The 21,970-nt window shown below is 41.6% G+C and overlaps 1 protein-coding gene across 1 annotated transcript in view; it reads right to left on the reverse strand.

Moving 5' to 3' along the window:
* The window catches only part of LOC135550435 (transmembrane protein 164-like), a 62,223-nt gene that overhangs the window by 12,350 nt on the left and 27,903 nt on the right, over positions 1-21,970 (reverse strand). The window contains exons 2-3 of the mRNA XM_064981226.1: positions 13,259-13,308; positions 10,623-10,689 (exon numbers count right to left, since the gene is read on the reverse strand). Of these exons, the coding sequence (XP_064837298.1) occupies positions 10,623-10,689; positions 13,259-13,308 (117 nt within the window). The remainder of the gene's footprint in view (positions 1-10,622; positions 10,690-13,258; positions 13,309-21,970) is intronic.

Consider the following 21,970-nt stretch of genomic DNA (forward strand, 5'->3'; position numbering starts at 1 on the left):
TATTAAAAATGAAATGCCTCGAGTCAGTAAGTATTCAACCCTGTCGTTATGGCATGCCTAAATAAATTCAGGAGTACAAATTTACTTAACAAGTCACTTAATAAGTAGTGTGACGACCCTCCCACTGTCTGCCGAATTCTCTTTGCTCTTGTTTTCCTTATTAGGAGGTCGGTGGGCGTAGCCGGGAGGATCATCAGCGAAATGGGACACACCTGGGGTCGGGTGTGTCCTGGGGATAAATACACCTTTCCCTCATTTATTGAGGAGACTCACTGTTGGAATTTGGTTATGGCCTTCTTGTAGCTGTTTTGTGTGTTTGCTTTGGTACCTCTCAACACCCCTCATTATCACATCGATGCACGCAACCACTGACAACACACCCCATTGTTACTTGTTTATAGTTAAACAAATGTATTTATGAACTAAAGTTATCTCCACGTTTTCTTCTTTTTGTTACAGACTACAAGCCGGTTTGTGACAGTAGCATGGACTCACTGTGTGCAATAGTATTTAACACATTTTTATTGACTACCTATTCACTGTACCCCACACATACAGAAAATTGTAAGGTCCCTTAGTCGAGCAGTGAATTTCAACCACAAAGACCAGGGAGGTTTTCAATGCCTCGCAAAGGGTACCTATTGGAAGATTTGTAAAAAAATAAAAAATAAAAAGCAGAAATTGAATATCCCTTTCATCATAGTGAAGTTAAATATTTTGGATTGTGTATCAGTACATCCAGTCACTACAAAGATACAGGCGTCCTTCCTAACTCAGTAGCCGGAGAGGAAGGAAAGCGCTCAGGGATTTCAACATGAGGCCAATGGTGACTTTAAAACAGTTACAGTTTAATGGCTAAGACAGGAAGGATCAACATTTTAGTTACTCCACAATACTGACCTAAACAACAGAGTAAATAGGAAGCCTGTACAGACTAAAAAATATTCCTAAACATTCATCCTGTTTGCAATAAGGCACTATACAGCTCCTGGGTGGCGCAGTGGTCTAAGGCACTGCATCTCAGTGCTAGAGGCGTCACTACAGACTCTGGTTTGATTCCAGGCTGTATCACAACAGGCCGTGATTGGGAGTCCCAAAGGGTGGCGCACAATTGGCCCAACGTCATTAGGGTTTGGCCGTGGTAGGCCGTGAAGACATTGAATGTTCCAGAGTGGTTTAGATACAGTTTTGACTCAAAATCAATGGCAAGACTTGAAAATGGTTTTCTAGCAAAGCTCAACAACCAACTTGACAGAGCTTGAAGAATTTTCAAAAGAATGTGCAAATATAGTACAATCCAGGTGTTCAAAGCTCTTTAGAGACTTACCCAGAAAGACTCAAACTGTAATCAATCAAATTTATTTATAAAGCCCTTCTTTAATCAGCTGATATCTCAAAGTGCAGTACAGAAACCCAGCCTAAAACCCCAAACAGCAAGCAATGCAGGCATAGAAGCACAGTGACTAGGAAAAACTCCCTAGAAAGGCTGGAACCTAGGAAGAAACCAAGAGGGGAACAACCATATGAGGGGCGGCCAGTCCTCTTCCGGCTGTGCCGGGTGGAAATTATAACAGAACATGGCCAAGACGTTCAAATGTTCATAGATGACAAGCAGGGTCAAATAATAATAATAGTCACTGCCAAGGTGATTCTAATTCTAACATGTATTGACTCAGGAGTGTGAACAGTGGTGTAAAGTACTTAAGTAAAAATACTTTAAAGTACTACTTAAGTAGTTTTTTTTTGGGGGGGGGGGGTATCTGTACTTTACTATTGGACAAATTTGACTTCACTACATTCCTAAAGAAAATGTACTTTTTGCTCCAGACATTTTCCCTGACACCCAAAAGTATTCGCTACATTTTGAATGCTTAGCAGGATAGGAAAATGTGGTCGAATTCACACACTTATAAGGAGAACATCCCTGGTCATCTCTACTGCCTCTGATCTGGCAGACTCACTAAACACATGCTTCATTTGTAAATGATGTCTGAATGTTGGAGTGTGCCCCTGGCTATCTGTATATAAAAACAAACGCCGTCTGCTTTGCTTTATATAAGGAATTTTAAATGAATTATACTTGTACTTTTAATACTCAACTATATTTTGGTGATTACATTTACTTTTGATACTTAAGTTTATTTTAAACCAAATACTTTTACACAAGTAGTATTTTACTGGGTGTCACTAACTTGAGTCATTTTCTATTAAGGTATCTTTACTTTTACTCAAGTATGGAAATTGGGTAAGTAGATAGTGTTATATTTTCAATAAATGTGAGGAAGGGTACAAAAACATTCCTGCAGCAATTAAGGTCCTTAAGAACACAGTGGCCTCCATCATTATTAAAATGGAAGCGGTTTGGAACCACCAAGACTCTTCCTAGAGCTGGCCGCCCAGCCAAACTGAGCAGTCCTAGGAAGAAGAGCCTTGGTCAGGGAAGTGACCAAGAACCCAATGGAAACTGATAGAGCTCCAGAGCTCCTCTGTGGAGATGGGAGAACCTTCCAGATGGACAACCATCTCTGCAGCACTCCTCCAAAATCAGACCTTTATGGTAGAGTGGCCAGATGGAAGCCACTCCTCAGTAAAAGGCACATGACAGGCTGCTTGGAGTTTGTCAAAAGGCATCGAAAGGCCACTCAGACCATGAGAAACAAGATTCTCTGGTCTGACGAAACCAAGATTGAACTCTTTGTCCTGAATGCCAAGCGTCAGGTCTGCAGGAAACCTGGCACTTGAACACCTCTGGAGAGACCTGAAAATAGCTGTTCAGCAACGCTCCCCATCCAACCTGACAGAGCTTGAGAGCATCTACCGAGAAGAATGGGAGAAACTCCCCAAACACAGATGTGCCCAGTTTGTAGCATCATACCAAAGAAGACACAAGGCTGTAATCACTACCAAAAGGTGCTTCAACAAAGCACTGAGTTAAAGGGTTGGAATACTTATGTAAATGTGATATTTCCGTTTTTGCTTTGTCATTATGGGGTATTGCGTGTAGATAGTTTTTTTCCCCTCATCAAATTCATCCATTTTAGAATAAGGCTGTAACGTCACAAAATGTGGCAAAAGTAAAAGGGGTCTGAATACTTTCTGAAGGCACTATAAATCCTTATGGATATGATGACTGATGACACTAAAACAAACCCCAGAAATGATGTGTGAGTGAGACCATGCCCCATATAGTCCATGGGGAGGAGAGAGAGACCGTGGGTGTTTCTCAATATGCATACTACAGAGAGTGTGGAGAGCGCATCAAACATTTCATTTGAGAAGCATGCCCACTCCTCCTACTGTATTACCTCACGCTGCACCTCCCATTCACTGAACCTTCTTCCAGCCAGGGCAATGGCAATAGAGACGAATCAAGATATACACAAAGCAAAAGTTATTTCATAATTCTCAGCTAGCATTTGCCTTGATGACAGCTTTGCACACTTTTCGCATTCTTTAAACCATCTTCACCTGGAATGCTTTCCAACAGTCTTGAGTTCCCACATAAGCTGAGCACGTGTTGGCTGCTTTTCCTTCCCTCTGCGAGCCAACTCATCCATCTCAATTGGGTTGAGGTCGGGTGATTGTGGAGGCCAAGTCATCTGATGCAGCACTCCATCACTCTCCTTCTTGGTCAAATAGCCCTTACACAGCCTGGAGGTGTGTTGGGTCATTGTCCTGTTGAAAAACAAATGATAGTGGGACTAAGCACAAACCAGATGGGATGGCGTATCGCTGCAGAATGCTGTGATAGCCATGCTGGTTAAGTGTGCCTTGAATTCTAAATAAATCACTGACAGTGTCACCTAAAAGCACGCCCACACCACCTCCTCCATGCTTCGCGTTGGGAACCACACATGTGGAGATTGTTCGTTCACCTACACTGCGTCTCACAAAGACACAGCGGTTTTAACGAAAAATCACAAATTTCGATTCATCAGACCAAAGGACATATGTCCACCTGTCTAATGTTCATTGCTTGTGTCCCTTGGCCCAAGCAAGTCTCTTCTTATTGGTGTCCTTTAGTAGTGGTTTCTTTGTAGCAATTCGACCATGAACACCTGATTCAAGCAGTCTCCTCTGAACAGTTGATGTTGAGATGTGTCTGTTACTTGAACTCTGTGAAGCATTCATTTGGACTGCAATCTGAGGTGCAGTTAACTCTAATGAACATATCCTCAGAGGTAACTCTGGCTCTTCCATTCCGGTGGCGGTCCTCATAAGAACCTGTTTCATCATGGTTTTTGCGACTGCACTTGAAACTTTCAAAGTTCTTGAAATATTCTGGATTGACTGACCATGTCTTAAAGTAATGATGGACTGTCATTTCTCTTTACTTATTTGAGCTGCTAAAGGAAAGAAATTCAATTAATTTAATTTAACAAGACAGACCTGTTAATTGAAATGCATTCCAGGTGACTACCTCATTCAGCTGGATGAGGGAATGCCAAGAGTGTGGAAAGCTGTCATCAAGGCAAAGGTTGGTTACTTTGAAGAACCTCAAATCTAAAATATATTGTGATTTGATTTTTTTAACACTTTTTTGGTTACTACATGATTCAATGTGTTATTTCATAGTTTTGATGTCTTCACTATTATTCTACAATGTAAAAAATAGTAAAAATAAAGAAAAAACCCTCGAATGAGTAGGTATCCAAACTGTTGACTGGTACTGTATTTCTCTGCACACTTTCCGTTGAAGCTTGCAGCAATGCATGCTTCAACATATGTACAAACGGAGTACGCATTTGAAGAGACCTCCGTGCCCAGTTTTGTACGGTAGTATGTATTTTGAGAAACACCCAGTGTGTACCCCACTGTGACGACCATCCCACTGTCTGCCGTATTCTGTCCCTTTGCTCATTTTCCTTAATAGGATGTCGGTGGGCGGAGCCGTGTGGGCGGAGCCGGGAGGGTCGTCAGCGAAATGGTCCCAGGATAAATACACCTCTTCCCCATTAATTGGGGGGGAACTCTCCATGCAGACAGATAGATTTTGGTTGTGTCATTTTTGTGGCCGTTTTGTTTGTTTGCACACAACTGGTTACTGACTACACACACACACCATTGTTAACTGTATTTAGTTTACTTCAGTTAATAAATATATTATGTTATTCCTTATCTCCACGTGGTCTCCCTTTTTGTTACGAACTTTGAGCCGGTTCGTGACACTCACCAAAATAGGACAGGAACCAAGCGACTGAGTAATGAATCTGAGACACTTTCATAACCATCTGACCTGATTGTATTCTAAAATCAATAGCATCAGGTACAAGTTCACTTCCAATCAAACCTACAGGAACTGATCACAACACCTCTAAAAACAAATGGTAATACAGATAAGGCAGAATTCTTGAGGAAGACAAAATAATCCTTGCATACTGTGTTGCCCAAAGCCTTTTTGAGTCGTCAATGGATGAATGTAACAAAACGGGTCTAAAGGACCTAGAACAGGCCTAATTAAATTTGGGTTTAGTTTCCATTGATGATATGTGAGTAGTAGCAAGAGAGACACTATTCCAGAGCAGGGAACAGAGCACCTCTGAAGGGAAAGTGAAATGCAGCAATGAGAAAAGCCTGAGAACAGAGCGAAGAGGAAGTGGGGGTTGAGGCAGTTTTACAGCTATTCAGTCAGCAATAGCCAAGTACAGATACTGTAGGGCTCTGCTTTCACTTTGTCGCATTCAATCACAGAGTCCGGAAGGCTCATAAAAATGATCTTCAACGTCACCATGGTTACATTGGGTTGAGACAAGTTGATATTTGCTAAGATGCTTTACAGGGTCTGCAATTGTCAACTAGACAGTTACTTTAGGTTGTCCTCTGGACAAAAGGACATTATAATTCCTATACCATAAGTCAAGAAGATCCAGCATATTTTTTGTCCTGAAAATGCTTATTTCAAATAAATATGGCACTTTAACCATAAGCAATGCTTGATGTGTTTTTCAGTGTATGTATGCACGCAGTACAAAAAGAAAAGCAACATTTCAAAGATTTTACTGAGTTACAGTTCATATAAGGAATTCAGTCAATTTAAATAAATGAATTCGGCCGAAATCTATGAATTTAACGAGTGGGAATACAGATATGCATCTGTTGGTCACAGATCTTGTCATGGTATCTCTGTGCATTCAAATTGCAATCGATAAAATGCAATTGTGTTCGTTGTCAGTAGCTTATGCCTGCCCATACCATAACCCCACCGCAGTCGTGTAAAGTACTTAAGTAAAAATACTTGAAAGTAGTAAACTAGTGAGGGCCCAAAAAGGTGACTGTTTTTTTGCACTGAAACATGCAAAAAAAAATCCCTGCTAGGGGGGAAATTCAGGTTTTCACTATAATTAAACAAAAGAATATGATCAGTCTGTGTGTAAAGTAAGTGATTAATGTGAACCTAACTCACAGCTAAAAAAATGTAAAGAAAGCAATCAAATGTTATTTGTTGCCTAGACTTTACTGCAAATGACAAGTCTTGAGAAAAAAAAACAATACTAATATTGCAGTTAGCCATGACAGCCTTTATAATAGAACGATTGTGACCACTGTTGGGGAATAATCAGAATTGGTTGGTAACATAGGTAAGATGTTTTATATTCATCATATGTTAGTAAGTTACTTCTCATCAGAATGTTATTTTTGTATAATACTGTGGCGGGGTTGCAGTATCTGTTCTGTCAAGACTAAGATGCTTGGGCCGGAGAGAGGGGAGAGGTCAAGCGTGTATCTCTTGGCTCCACAATGTCTGTGTGCCAGTCAGTGTGTCTCTGATCTTGTCAAGATAGGATGGATTTGATATATGCCTGTTGATATGGAGGATTTGTTTATGGTTCTGAGTTTGAGAAAAGAGCATAGTTTAGGAGACAAAGCTGAACGATAAATTATGCCTATGCTGTCTGGCTGTGTGTGTTTTTTGCTATTAAAGGATCTCAATTGCAATGTGGAAGGGACTCTCAGAGAATTCATTGATAGACACTGAATTGATCTGAGAGTCACAGGGTTGTGATAGAGCTCATAAAATTAAAGATGGACTTTGTGATAACCAACTCTGACTTGTGTGTGGTTTGCTCTCATGATTTGGTAAATAGAGGAAATTTCCACGACACCACACACATCTAAATATTGCACTTGGGAGAAAAACATTTTAAAGTAGAATAGAATGAAACAGGCATTCTATTTTTGCTCTATTATAGTGGCCACTATAGTAGACATCGATCAAGTGCACAAGGCTACATGTGCGCAAACATAAAGGTCACAGATATACAAAATTATAACCCCCCCCCCTCACTCACACGTGTTACGGTCAAGTTCAACACAACAAAAACTATGTCTTTGGGCTACACTGTACATTATACACTTTCTGCCTGTGGACATCTGTTCTACTGTACAATGTGCCAGCAGAGCATGATACCCTTTTCTGGCATAATTGATCGCTTTCAGGCACCTTGCATACCCCTTTTATCCACTGTATTGAAGAAGAGGGAAAGAGGGAAGTGTGTGGTGTTCTTTTCAACTCTATAGTGGCATCCAGCTTAAGCCAGGCCCAGCTCCAGCTGCATTTCATCCCTAAATCCATTTGTTTAACAAGCAACGCCTCAATTTCACCTAATTCTTTCATTACGAAAATTAACCACATACTGTAGAGGGAAACATTAGTTCACAAATAGTAGTTAGTTCATTAGCTAGTTAACGAGTAACATTTCACACAGATTTCCAGGGTCCAGTAAGCAACTAACACGTTATAACTTGAGGAACGGCAAGGAGTTGCATACCAGTTAATACTATAGAGAGTTGGTTAGGTTACTGAATGTTAACTCATCTGATGTAACATTAGCTAGCTGACTTTAGCTGTCTGACTTTATTAGCCAACTAATTTTCACACCATAAACTCAATTATTTGATCAGTTAAGTTGACTAATGTCGCTCAACATTTCTCTGGCTAGCTAACGGATAATTCGAACCAGCTAGCAAGATACTGAACAATGCTAACAATACTTGTTCCACCACACTTTCTCCCTCACCTCAAACTTTCCAAATGCCAGTTGTTTTTTTGGTTACAGTTCATGAAGTACGCTTCATCACCTTCTCACCCCCGTCTACGTGGTCAGGCTTCTCACCTACCTCTTCGTTATCGTTCAGGTGAATTCTGATTGTAAGTTAATTGGCAAACGGCCTTTCCACTCTCCACTGTCTTTCCAGAGCATGCGCTGATGCTGTAACGAGCAAATTGGTTATCTTTTCAGTCATGTGCTGCACTCTGTTGTAGATTGTACATACTAGATGTCGACCGATTAATCGGAATGGCCGATTAATTAGGGCAGATTTCAAGTTTTCATAACCGATTGGCCGTTGTTTTTTTTACACCTTTATTTAATCTTTATTTAACTAGGCAAGTCAGTTAAGAACACATTCTTATTTTCAATGACTGCCTAGGAACGGTGCTTTAACTGCCTCGTTCAGGGGCAGAAAGACAGATTTTTACCTTGTCAGCTCGGGGGATTCAATCTTGCAACCTTACAGTTAACTTGTCCAACGCTCTACCCACCTGATTACATTGCACTCCACGAGGAGACTGCCTGTTACGCGAATGCAGTAAGCCAAGGTAAGTTGCTAGTTAGCATTAAACTTATCTTATAAAAAACAATCATTCATAATCACTAGTTAACTACACATGGTTGATATTACTAGTTTATCTAGCGTTGCATATAATCGATGCGGTGCATATCGTTGCTCCAATGTGTACCTAACCATAAACATCAATGCCTTTCTTATAATCAATACACAGAAGTATATATTTTTAAACCTGCATTTTTAGCTAAAAGAAATCCAGGTTAGCAGGCAATATTAACCAGGTGAAATTGTGTCACTTCTCTTGCATTCATTGCACGCAGTCAGTGTATATGCAACAGTTTGGGCCGCCTAATTTGACAGAATTTTATGTAATTATGACATAACATTGAAGGTTGTGCAATGTAACAGGAATATTTAGACCTATGGATGCCACCAGTTAGATAAAATACGGAACTGTTCCGTATTTCACTGAAAGAAAAAACATCTTGTTTTCGAGATGATGGTTTCCGACCATATTAAATGACCTAAGGCTTGTATTTCTGTTCTCATGTTATAACTAAGTCTATGATTTGATAGAGTAGTCTGACTGAGCGATGGTAGGCACCAGCAGGCTCGTAAGCATTCATTCAAACAGCACTTTCGAGCGTTTGCCAGCAGCTGTTTATGACTTCAAGCCTATCAACTCCCGAGATCAGGCTGGTGTAACCGATGTGAAATGGCTAGCTAGTTAACGGGGTGCGCGCTATTAGCGTTTCAAACGTCACTCGCTCTGAGACTTGGAGTGGTTGTTCCCCTTGCTCTGCACGGATAACGCTGCTTCGAGGGTGGCTGTTGTCGTTGTGTTCCTGGTTCGAGCCCAGGTAGGAGCGAGGAGAGGGACGGAAGCTATACTGTCACACTGGCAATACTAAAGTGCCTATAAGAACATCCAATAGTCAAATGTTAATGAAATACAAATGGTATCGAGAGAAATAGTCCTATAATAACTACAACCTAAAACTTCTTACCTGGGAATATTGAAGACTCATGTTAAAAGGAACCACCAGCTTTCATGTTCTGAGCAAGGAACTGAAACGTTATCTTTCTTACATGCACATATTGCACATATTGCACTTTTTTCCAACACTGTTTCTGCATTATTTAAACCAAATTAAACATGTTTCATTATTTATTTGAGGCTACATTTATTGTGTTGATGTATTATATTAAGTTAAAATAAGTGGTCATTCAGTATTGTTGTAATTGTCATTATTACAAATGTAAAAAAAAAATTAAAAAAAATCGGTATCGGCTTTTTTTTTGTCCTCCAATAATCGGTATCGGCGTTGAAAAATCATAGTCAGTCGACCTCTATTCTGTTGTGTGAACGATTGGGTTTGAGCCTTGGATACAGACCGTATTGCTCCAAACGCATATCACTTGTTCGCATACAGCCAGTAGTCATCCATCGGAGCGGGCCCCTGGCTATCTGTATGTTTTTTTTTTTTTTTTTTAAAGGTGCCGTTTGGTTTGCTGAATATAAGGAACTTGAAATTATTTTTAATATATCTTTTGATACTTAAGTATATTTTAGCAATTACATTTACTTTTGATAACTAAGTATATTTAAAACCAAATACCTTTACTCAAGTAGTATTTTACTGGTTGACTATCACTTTTACTTGAGTCATTTTCTATTAAAAAGGTATCTTTACTTTTACTCAAGTATGACAATTGAGTACTTTTTCCACCATGGCCCCAGCGGCAAAATGTCACTGACATCAGCAAACCACTCGCCCATACAACAACATACACGTGGGTCTGCGGTTGTGAGGCCGGTTGGATGTACTGCCAAATTCTTTAAAACAATGTTGGAGGCAGCTTATGGTAGAGAAATTAACATTAAATTATCTTCCAACAGCTTTGGTGGACATTCCTGCAGTGTTATATTTTTGTTCAGTGTGATATGCATCATGAAATCTTTGAAACTATGAAGGAGTGAAAGTCTAACTGTGAGTGACTGCAAAGAACGCTATTACAGTGAATTTAACTGATGCTAGATGATGGTTACTTACCAGTCTAGTGTTGACCACAGGGAAGACAAGGGCCAGTAAAGCACCATTCAGCATATGGACCTGAAGCCTGTTGACAGAAAGAGCACACATCAGAAAATGTTTTGCATGTCATCAAAAGTCTAAGATGCATGACGTTCAAAATACGGAAATACAGCATGACGTTCAAAATACGGAAATACAGCATGACGTTCAAAATACGGAAATACAGCATGACGTTCAAAATACGGAAATACAGCTGGCCTGATGCAAAAAGCAGCATCATATGATGCTAAATGCATTATACTGGCTGTATTTCTGTATTTTTACAGTTATTTAGAAAACGTAATTGCTGACATCAAAACATTTTGGGACTAAATCAACAATGGACTAAAGAAACAAATACCAAAAGACAGTTTGAAAAACTCCACCCAAAAACTAAGTTTGCTTAAGTTTGGTGAAGACTGGTTCATATGGCTTGCAGCCATACCATATGATACCATCTGCACTTGTCAGCGTCACTGTGCTAGGCTATAGAAACATGCGCTACACCAGTTTCACACCGGACTGGCGGTTTAATGCAATGAACTCGCATTTGATTGCTGACCATCTTCAGCACGACATATGTGACATGCCATATTCCTGACGCGTGTGTTACATCACATTTCCTTTCCTCATGGAACTGTAATTAGCCTACATAAAAAAAATCAAATTGTATTCATTTATTTTTCGTCACCTTTATTTAACCAGGTAGGCCAGTTAAGAACAAGTTCTCATTTACAACTGCGATTTGTCACATTCGCAGAATACCACAGGGTTAGACCTTACCGTGAAATGCTTACTTACAAGCCCCTAACCAACAACGCAATTTTAAGAAAGCAGAGTTAAGAAAATATTAACTAAATAAACTAAAAGTAAAAAATAAAAAACAAACACAATAAAACAAAAATAACTTGGGTGACTGGAGTCGTAGAATTTTTTGGGCCTTCCTTTGACACCGCCGAGTATATAGGTTCTGAATGTCAGGAAGCTTGGCCCCAGTGATTTACTGGGCAATACTCACTACTCTCTGTAGCGCCTTACGGTCAGATGCCTAGCAGTTGCCATACCAGGTGGTGATGCAACCTGTCAGGATGCTCGATGGTGCAGCAGTATAACTTTGAGGATGTGGAGACCCATGCCAAATCTTGTCAGTCTCCTGAGGGGGAAAAGGCATTGTCGTGCCCTCTTCACAACTTTGATGCGTTTGGACCATGATAGTTCGTTGGTGATGTGATCGCCAAGGAACTTGAATCTCTCAACACGCTCCACTACAGCTCCATCGATGTGAATGGGGGCCATGTTTGGCCCGTCTTTTCCTATAGTCCACGATCATCTTTTGTTTCTATGCAGACTCGTTCAGCTACATTTCAATTATCTTCTGACTGCCTGGCAGAAGGACAAAGCAGGGCCCTGATTGAAACAGGGAGGGTTGTGGAGGTCAACATGGTTGAGCTCCTGCCTCAGTCTTCCTAATGAGAGTAGAGGCCAGAACAGGGCTCAGGTGTCCTGCAGTGATCCCCACCTTGGGTTTCCTCCCCCTGCTATAAGACCTTAACAGAGCACGACATTTGAAACCAGTGCCATGCAAATGTGGTTTCATCATCTGGCGGTCAGGCTGAGGTTCCTTCTCAGGACATTTGATAATCACAGCCGAGGTGTGTAATGCTGCAAATAAGTGTTTTATTTTGCACAGCAACTTAAACATAAGTGGACTCTCATTATTGAAGCTCATGTTGAAAAAAAAGCTGCCATCATAGGAATCTCATGTTACAGTGTTTTGGCTTCCCCCTGTATGTTAGCTAGGCTAGGGGTTAGGTTTTTTGGGTTCAGGGAAGAGTTAGCTGACATGAAATTAATGAATTAATTACATACTATGCTGTTACTTAAATAATTGTCCTTTGTTATATGCTAGTATATTTTACTGACACAAAACTTGTCTTGTGTGACTTAGTAAAATATCCGAGCGTACAGATGAATGAGTCGTTTGGGTGCCACCTCAGTATGTGATCTCCTGTGTTTACAATTGCCAGGAATTTAGCTACAGTATGTGGGAATTGCAGGGAGGAACAGAGAATGGTGGCAATATCAGCTACCTTGAACTACACAGATTATCTAAATTACATTCTACAACTCTGTTCCCCAGCCCTGTTTCTGCACATCTGCTAACTGTCAGATAAGAGGATGTACTTTCTATAAAAGGAGAGAGACAACTGTTCGTTGGCCTCCAAACTATTTGAGTGATTGTTGAATTGCAAACTTTTTGCAAATCTCTCCCCTTTTGGTTAGAATTTCCACCACACATGCTATGTAGTTGCAAAGTAGCTAAAAAGTACTAAGTAGTTGCAAAATAGAAAGTAGTTGAAAAGTTGCTAATTAGCTAAAATTGTCCGTGATGAGATTCGAATACGCAACCTTTTGGTTGCTAGTCGTTCACGTTATACACACACCCATCCTGAAGTAATCTTCACTCATATGTAACCATACCAAACATAACATACTAATTTAGGTGTCTCAGATTAACGTTTACTATGTTACTTATAGTCTATAAGACAACGCTGCCAGTTAAGGTGGGGTTGAGATTTCATGACAGTGGGAGTGTGTAGAATGGAGGTACTCACCTAAAGATGACCATGGCTGTTTTACATGGCGGACAGGCCAGCAGGAAGATCTGTGGAAAAATAACGCTGGTCAACTAATGTTTTACTGATCTTGTGTTAAACTCCAAACCTTGTCATCTACATGTTGCTGTAGAGCATACTGGATATGCTGTCGTGCTACATGAGTTATAAAAGCTGCTTCCAAAATGATCATAGAATGATTTCAGTGACACCCAACATCTACAGGGGAAATATATATCTGAGCTGTTCTTGCCATAATATGTACTTGGTCTTTCACCAAATAGGGCTTTGTTCTGTATACCACCCTTAACTTGTCACAACACAACTGATTGGCTCAAACGCATAAAGAAGGAAAGAAATTCCACAAATTAATGTTTAACAAGGCACACCTGTTAATTGAGATGCATTCCAGGTGACTACCTCATGAAGCTGGCTAAGAGAACGCCAAGAGTGTGCAAAGCTGTCAAGGGTGGCTACTTTGAAGAACCTCAAATATAAAATACATTTAGATTTGTTTAACACTTTTTGGTTACTGCATGATTCCATGTGTGCAATATCATAGTTGACATCTTCACTATTGTTCTACAATGTAGAAAATAGTAAAAAAAAAAGAAAAGAACAATGAGTAGGTGTGTCCAAATATTAGCTAGCTAGCTAGATAGCTGGTACAAGTCTAAGGTTTGGACACACCTACTCATTCCATTTTTTAAAATTTATTATTATTTTTTTTTTTACTATTTAAGACAGACCGTATATAAAAACAATATAAGCTCAAAGAACGGGACCGCTGAAGCACACAGCACGTAAAACTCATCTGTCCTTGGTTGCAACTCTCACTACAGAGTTCCAAACTGCCTCTGGAAACAACTTCAGCACAATAACTGTTCGTCCGAAGCTTAATGAAATGGGTTTCCATGGCTGAGCAGCCGCACACAAGCTTAAGACCACCATGTGCAATGGTTGGAGTGGTGTGAAGCTCGCCCGCAATCACGTTTCACCATCTGGCAGTCCCGACGGATGAATCTGGGTTTGGCAGATGCCAGGAGAATGCTACCTGCCTCAATGTATAGTGCCAACTGTAATGTTTGATGGAGGAGGAATAATTGTCTGGGGCTGTTTTTCATGGTTCAGGCTGGACCCGAACCATGAAAAACCATACTTCCTTTCTAGGGAGTTTTTCCAAGCCACCGTGCTTCTACACCGGCATTGCTTGCTGTTTGGGGTTTTAGGCTGGGTTTCTGTACAGCACTTTGAGATATCAGCTGATGTTGAAGGGCTATATAAATACATTTGATTTGGACCCCTAAACACAACAGCATAAAATTACATTCTAGACGATTCTGTGCTTCCAACTGCACCCATGCACAAAGCGAGGTCCATACAGAAATGGTTTGTCGAGATCAGTATGGAAGAACATGACTGGCCTGCACAGAGCCCTGACCTCAACCCCATCGAACACTTTTGGGATGAATTGGAACGCCAACTGCGAGCCAGGCCTAATCGCCCAACATCAGTGCCCGACCTCTAATGTGTGTGGCTGAATTGAAGCAAGTCCCCACAGCAATGTTCCAACATCTAGAGGAAAGCCTTCCCAGAAGAGTGGAGGCTGTTATAGCAGCAAAGGGGGGACCAACTCCATATTAATGCCCATGCTTTTGAAATTAGATGTTTGATGAGCAGGTGTCCACATTTGGTCATGTAGTGTGTATACTGGCTTCCTTCATGAGATGCTTTTTGTCCAACTCTAAACTACTTATTACAATATCAATTAAGTCAGGGAATGACTTATAGTCAAAAGAACAAGAACAGACTTCCAAGAAAAATATACTTATCAACCATTTACGTCACAATAACTGTGCAGTAAGATTGTTATTGCACCCACTCAAACATGAGTCATTTAACCTGTAACCCGAGGTAGCTGAGACGATAGAATTACATGTAGAACTGGCTTATATGCCCTCTGTCTGAGATCTGCAGTACTGTCCTGTCTCAATCTGTTGATCGCAGGTTGACTGAGGAAGACGAGGAGGCTATTGAAGGCCAGGCTGCCACTAGTGAACTAGTCATACATGGAGACCCTAGTTTTTGTTTGATTTTCCTCCAGTGAAACGAAGTGTGCAGATGAGGACCATCTGTCCTTCCACACACTTCCTGACAGAGCCAGCGAAGGAGCAGGCTAATGACAGCCTGTGGGCTGAGGAGGAGCCAGTTTGTAAGCAGGAGTAAGATCCCACCCGACGTGACACACAATAGTGGAACAGGATCTGATTTGGAATGTTAAGTAATGGGATGACATCAGCACCTCCTTCCACTCGGCTCCATTCTAATGTGTTGTAAGTAGGCTGGGAACCACAAGAAAAACAGCATCTATCCACCAGCTCCCATTAGGGCTGGGAGCCCATGCTGTATTTTACAATATACTGGTATACAATATACTGTTTTTTACATTACATTCTATAACATTATTTTGAATAATAATACCAGTGATGGTGTAGACCTAAATCATTAGGTTGTTTGTGCAACAGTATCTTCTAAATCAAAGAGGAAAACGTGAAGCATGAATATATTAGCTACATGAAGTAGCTAAAAGAAGACATTCAGTGTCGGCAAAGATTATAGGGTCCCCTAAAAAACACTGGTTCCTACCCTGTCACAACAAAAACTTTTACCATTTTCATTCATAGTCATGTCAAATAACACCTTATTCAAAGTGCCCACAACTATATCCTAACTATAGAATTAGAATAATCATTATATTTACATGATTCCAACAGTTCACCCAAGTGTTTAGCTCTAAATCGCAAGTCAAATTCAAACTGCAAAATGTTGTTCAAAAATAAGGCCGAGCTTGCTGGCCGATATCGTGCAGCCCTGCGTGGCATAAAATACCAACAAATACCATCAAAATGTTTTAAAATACCGTGATATGATATTTGCGCCATATCGCCCAGCCCGAGCTCCCATGTGCAGTAGACCGACACTCTGCATGTATAATGGCTGCAGAATTGATTTTAATTGCTTCCCCTCGGAGTGAGAATGATAGATAAAGTGAACACTTAAACCCTTTTAACTGCAATTCACTGCATTAGGCTACTAACCCAAAGTAGATGCCCTCCAAAATATTTTTCACTCCCTGAAGCATTTCAAAAACACATCCAGACAAACACTTCCTGTGGCAGAGAAGTGGACACTGGGCAGGCAACTCTGTGGCTGGAGCAGGATGAGTGTGGAAAGCGGCCTATCCTTCCTGAGGGACAGAACTTCTTCCTGTCTGACTGTGGAGCAGTGAGGAGCATGGGAGCACAGGGTTCAGGGGTTGAGCTCTGGCCTTGACAGAACAAGATAACCATGAGAATGACACAATGTCCTCTGAGCATTACAAAACAGAAACACTACTAGCAGTCTAGCACAATACTCACTAATATGAAGTAGGATTTCATATTTTCCCAGTATTTTACAAATGTTCCATGCCAATAATAAATCATTTTTCTCCTAGATAAACCTGTATTTCAGGCAAAAACCAGAAGTGTCATTCAAAAGCATATAAATAGGCCTGTCTGGATTTGATTAGACCTTTGATCGAAAATTCAAGCCACAATGTTACAAGTATAGGCTAACGAATTAGAATTTTGAAATATAATAGGGCCTATTTGTGTAATTAGTAGGCTGTCTAATTGCGTGAATCTTTGACGTCATTTCTGGCCACAACTTGCAGACTTGTTTTTGAGTTGCTGTGCTGTGCGTTTTGTTGCCAACCTATTTTGCTACCTGACAACTTTACGGTTTTTACTTTTTAAATTACAGTAATTTAAAAAGTAAAAACCGTAATATATATATTTCCCCCCCCCCCAACTTTTTCACTCCGGACGCTTTATCTGGACACGATTCGTCAGAACCTCCAACAGCCGAAGCTAAGTAGTAACATTAACATGATGCCTTCTAATTGCAGTTGCTGTACTCGACTTACGGCGAGGATAGCTGTGCTACAAGCCCAGCTTCAGATGCAATCGTTAGGCAAAGGTAATTTCAGTGTAGGAAAGGATGAAACAGCGTCTGTGCCACCAGTAAGTACAGATAGTAGCATAAATCCTCTGGCACAGTCCCCGCAGCCGGACAACTTTCTCATGGTTTCTGGAAGGAAAGGCTGTAGGAACGCTCAACCGGTGTCGCTTATTCAGCCGACAGAAACTTTCAACCGGTTTTCCCCATTAAGCAGCGAGTCGGAGTCAGAGGCCGAGCCTTCTCTGGTCTCTACTCCTCCCGTTATGGGGTCTGAGACGCCGAAGCTTCCTACCATTAGCTCTGACAAATTGAAATCTCTAGTCATTGGCGACTCCATTACCCGCAGTATTAGACTTAAAACGAATCATCCAGCGATCATACACTGTTTACCGGGGGGCAGGGCTACCGACGTTAAGGCTAATCTGAAGATGGTGCCGGCTAAAGCTAAAACTGGCGAGTGTAGAGAGTATAGAGATATTGTTATCCACGTCGGCACCAACGATGTTAGGATGAAACAGTCAGAGATCACCAAGCGCAACATAGCTTCTGCGTGTAAATCAGCTAGAAAGATGTGTCGGCATCGAGTAATTGTCTCTGGCCCCCTCCCAGTTAGGGGGAGTGATGAGCTCTACAGCAGAGTCTCATAACTCAATCGCTGGTTAAACTGTTTTCTGCCCCTCCCAAAAGTTAGAATTTGTAGATAATTGGCCCTCTTTCTGGGACTCACCCACAAACAGGACCAAGCCTGACCTGCTGAGGAGTGACGGACTCCATCCAAGCTGGAGGGGTGCTCTCATCTTATCTACCAACATAGACAGGGCTCTGACTCCTCTAGCTCCACAATGAAATAGGGTGCAGGCCAGGCAGCAGGCTGTTAGCCAGCATGCCAGCATAGTGGAGTCTGCCACTAGCACAGTCAGTGTAGTCAGCTCAGCTATCACCATTGAGACCGTGTCTGTGCCTCGACCTAGGTTGGGCAAAACTAAACATGGCGGTGTTCGCCTTAGCAATCTCACTAGGATAAAGACCACCTCCATTCCTGTCATTATTGAAAGAGATCATGATACCTCACATCTCAAAATAGGGCTACTTAATGTTAGATCCCTTACTTCAAAGGCAATTATAGTCAATGAACTAATCACTGATCATAATCTTAATGTGATTGGCCTGACTGAAACATGGCTTAAGCCTGATGAATTTACTGTGTTAAATGAGGCCTCACCTCCTGGCTACACTAGTGACCATATCCCCCATGCATCCCGCAAAGGCGGAGGTGTTGCTAACATTTACGATAGCAAATTGCAATTTACAAAAGAAAAAATGACGTTTTCGTCTTTTGAGCTTCTAGTCATGAAATCTATGCAGCCTACTCAATCACTTTTTATAGTTTTATAGCTACTGTTTACAGGCCTCCTGGGCCATATACAGCGTTCCTCACTGAGTTCCATGAATTCCTATCGGACCTTGTAGTCATAGCAGATAATATTCTAATCTTTGGTGACTTTAATATTCACATGGAAAAGTCCACAGACCCACTCCAAAAGGCTTTCGGAGCCATCATCGACTCAGTGGGTTTTGTCCAACATGTCTCTGGACCCACTCACTGTCACAGTCATACGCTGGACCTAGTTTTGTCCCATGGAATAAATGTTGTGGATCTTAAATGTTTTTCCTCATAATCCTGGACTATCGGACCACCATTTTATTACGTTTGCAATTGCAACAAATAATCTGCTCAGACCCCAACCAAGGAACATCAAAAGTCGTGCTATAAATTCACAGACAACACAAAGATTCCTTGATATCCTTCCAGATTCCCTCTGTCTACCCAATGACGCCAGAGGACAAAAATCAGTTAACCACCTAACTGAGGAACTCAATTTAACCTTGCGCAATACCCTAGATGCAGTTGCACCCCTAAAAACATTTCTCATAAGAAACAAGCTCCCTGGTACACAAAAAATACCCGAGCTCTGAAGCAAGCTTCCAGAAAATTGGAACGGAAATGGCGCCACGCCAAGCTGCATACTGGACCCTATTCCAACTAAACTACTGAAAGAGCTGCTTCCTGAGCTTGGCCCTCCTATGTTGAACATAATAAATGGCTCTCTATCCACCGGATGTGTACCAAACTCACTAAAAGTGGCAGTAATAAAGCCTCTCTTGAAAAAGCCAAACCTTGACCCAGAAAATATAAAAAACTATCGGCCTATATCGAATCTTCCATTCCTCTCAAAAATCTTAGAAAAGGCTGTTGCGCAGCAACTCACTGCCTTCCTGAAGACAAACAATGTATGCTTCAGTCTGCTTCAGTCTGGTTTTAGACCCCATCATAGCACTGAGACGGCACTTGTGAAGGTGGTAAATGACATTTTAATGGCATCGGACCGAGGCTCTGCATCTGTCCTCGTGCTCCTAGACCTTAGTGCTGCTTTTGATACCATCGATCACCACATTCTTTTGGAGATTGGAAACCCAAATTGGTCTACACGGACAAGTTCTGGCCTGGTTTAGATCTTATCTGTCGGAAAGATATCAGTTTGTCTCTGTGAATGGTTTGTCCTCTGACAAATCAACTGTAAATTTTGGTGTTCCTCAAGGTTCCGTTTTAGGACCACTATTGTTTTCACTATATATATTTTATTCGAAAACATAATGTTAACTTTCACTGCTATGCAGATGACACACAGCTGTACATTTCAATGAAACATGGTGAAGCCCCAAAATTGCCCTTGCTCGAAGCATGTGTTTCAGACATAAGGAAGTGGATGGCTGCAAACTTTCTACTTTTAAACTCGGACAAAACAGAGATGCTTGTTCTAGGTCCCAAGAAACAAAGAGATCTTCTGTTGAATCTGACAATTAATCTTAATGGTTGTACAGTCGTCTCAAATAAAACTGTGAAGGACCTCGGCGTTACTCTGGACCCTGATCTCTCTTTTGAAGAACATATCAAGACCATTTCAAGGACAGCTTTTTTCCATCTTCGTAACATTGCAAAAATCAGAAACTTTCTGTCCAAAAATGATGCAGAAAAATTAGTCCATGCTTTTGGCACTTCTAGGTTAGACTACTGCAATGCTCTACTTTCCGGCTACCCGGATAAAGCACTAAATAAACTTCAGTTAGTGCTAAATACGGCTGCTAGAATCCTGACTAGAACCCAAAAATTTGATCATATTACTCCAGTGCTAGCCTCCCTACACTGGCTTCCTGTCAAAGCAAGGGCTGATTTCAAGGTTTTACTGCTAACCTACAAAGCATTACATGGGCTTGCTCCTACCTATCTCTCTGATTTGGTCCTGCCGTACATACCTACACGTACGCTACGGTCACAAGATGCAGGCCTCCTAATTGTCCCTAGAATTCCTAAGCAAACAGCTGGAGGCAGGGCTTTCTCCTATAGAGCTCCATTTTTATGGAACGGTCTGCCTACCCATGTCAGAGACGCAAACTCGGACTCAACCTTTAAGTCTTTACTGAAGACTCATCTCTTCAGTGGGTCATATGATTGAGTGTAGTCTGGCCCAGGAGTGGGAAGGTGAACGGAAAGGCTCTGGAGCAACGAACCACCCTTGCTGTCTCTGCCTGGCCGGTTCCCCTCTTTCCACTGGGATTCTCTGCCTCTAACCCTATTACAGGGGCTGAGTCACTGGCTTACTGGGGCTCTCTCATGCCGTCCCTGGAAGGGGTGCGTCACCTGAGTGGGTTGATTCACTGATGTGGTCATCCTGTCTGGGTTGGCGCCCCCCCTTGGGTTGTGCCATGGCGGAGATCTTTGCGGGCTATACTCAGCTTTGTCTCAGGATGGTAAGTTGGTGGTTGAAGATATCCCTCTAGTGGTGTGGGGGCTGTGCTTTGGCAAAGTGGGTGGGGTTATATCCTTCCTGTTTGGCCCTGTCCGGGGGTGTCCTCGGATGGGGCCACAGTGTCTCCTAACCCCTCCTGTCTCAGCCTCCAGTATTTATGCTGCAGTAGTTTATATGTCGGGGAGCTGGGATCAGTTTGTTTTATCTGGAGTACTTCTGTCCAATTCGGTGTCCTGTGTGAATCTAAGTGTGCGTTCTCTAATTCTCTCCTTCTCTCTCTTGGAGGACCTGAGCCCTAGGACCATGCCCCAGGACTACCTGACATGAGGACTCCTTGATGTCCCCAGTCCACCTGGCCGTGCTGCTGCTCCAGTTTCAACTGTTCTGCCTTATTATTATTCGACCATGCTGGTCATTTATGAACATTTGAACATCTTGGCCATGTTCTGTTATAATCTCTACCCGGCACAGCCAGAAGAGGACTGGCCACCCCACATAGCCTGGTTCCTCTCTAGGTTTCTTCCTAGGTTCTGGCCTTTCTAGGGAGTTTTTCCTAACCACCGTGCTTCTACACCTGCATTGCTTGCTGTTTGGGGTTTTAGGCTGGGTTTCTGTACAGCACTTTGAGATATCAGCTGATGTACGAAGGGCTATATAAATAAATTTGATGCATAGACACACACCTTTCATAATATTTCCCCCAATGTTATTAGCGTACCTCTTGCTCTCTCTATAGTTGCTTCATTCCTTCCTACCTTTCAACAGTTACTTTAAATAAGTTTAGTTGTCCTCGTCTTAAATCATTCTCATGACATTCTCAGGACTAGAATTAGATTCAGAAGGCTTTCACTTCTCTTCACAAAGATTGAATGGTTACGGGTCTGAATAAATAACCGCTATA

The sequence above is a fragment of the Oncorhynchus masou genome, chromosome 12 (genome assembly GCF_036934945.1).
Source record: "Oncorhynchus masou masou isolate Uvic2021 chromosome 12, UVic_Omas_1.1, whole genome shotgun sequence".
Lineage (NCBI taxonomy): Eukaryota > Metazoa > Chordata > Actinopteri > Salmoniformes > Salmonidae > Oncorhynchus > Oncorhynchus masou.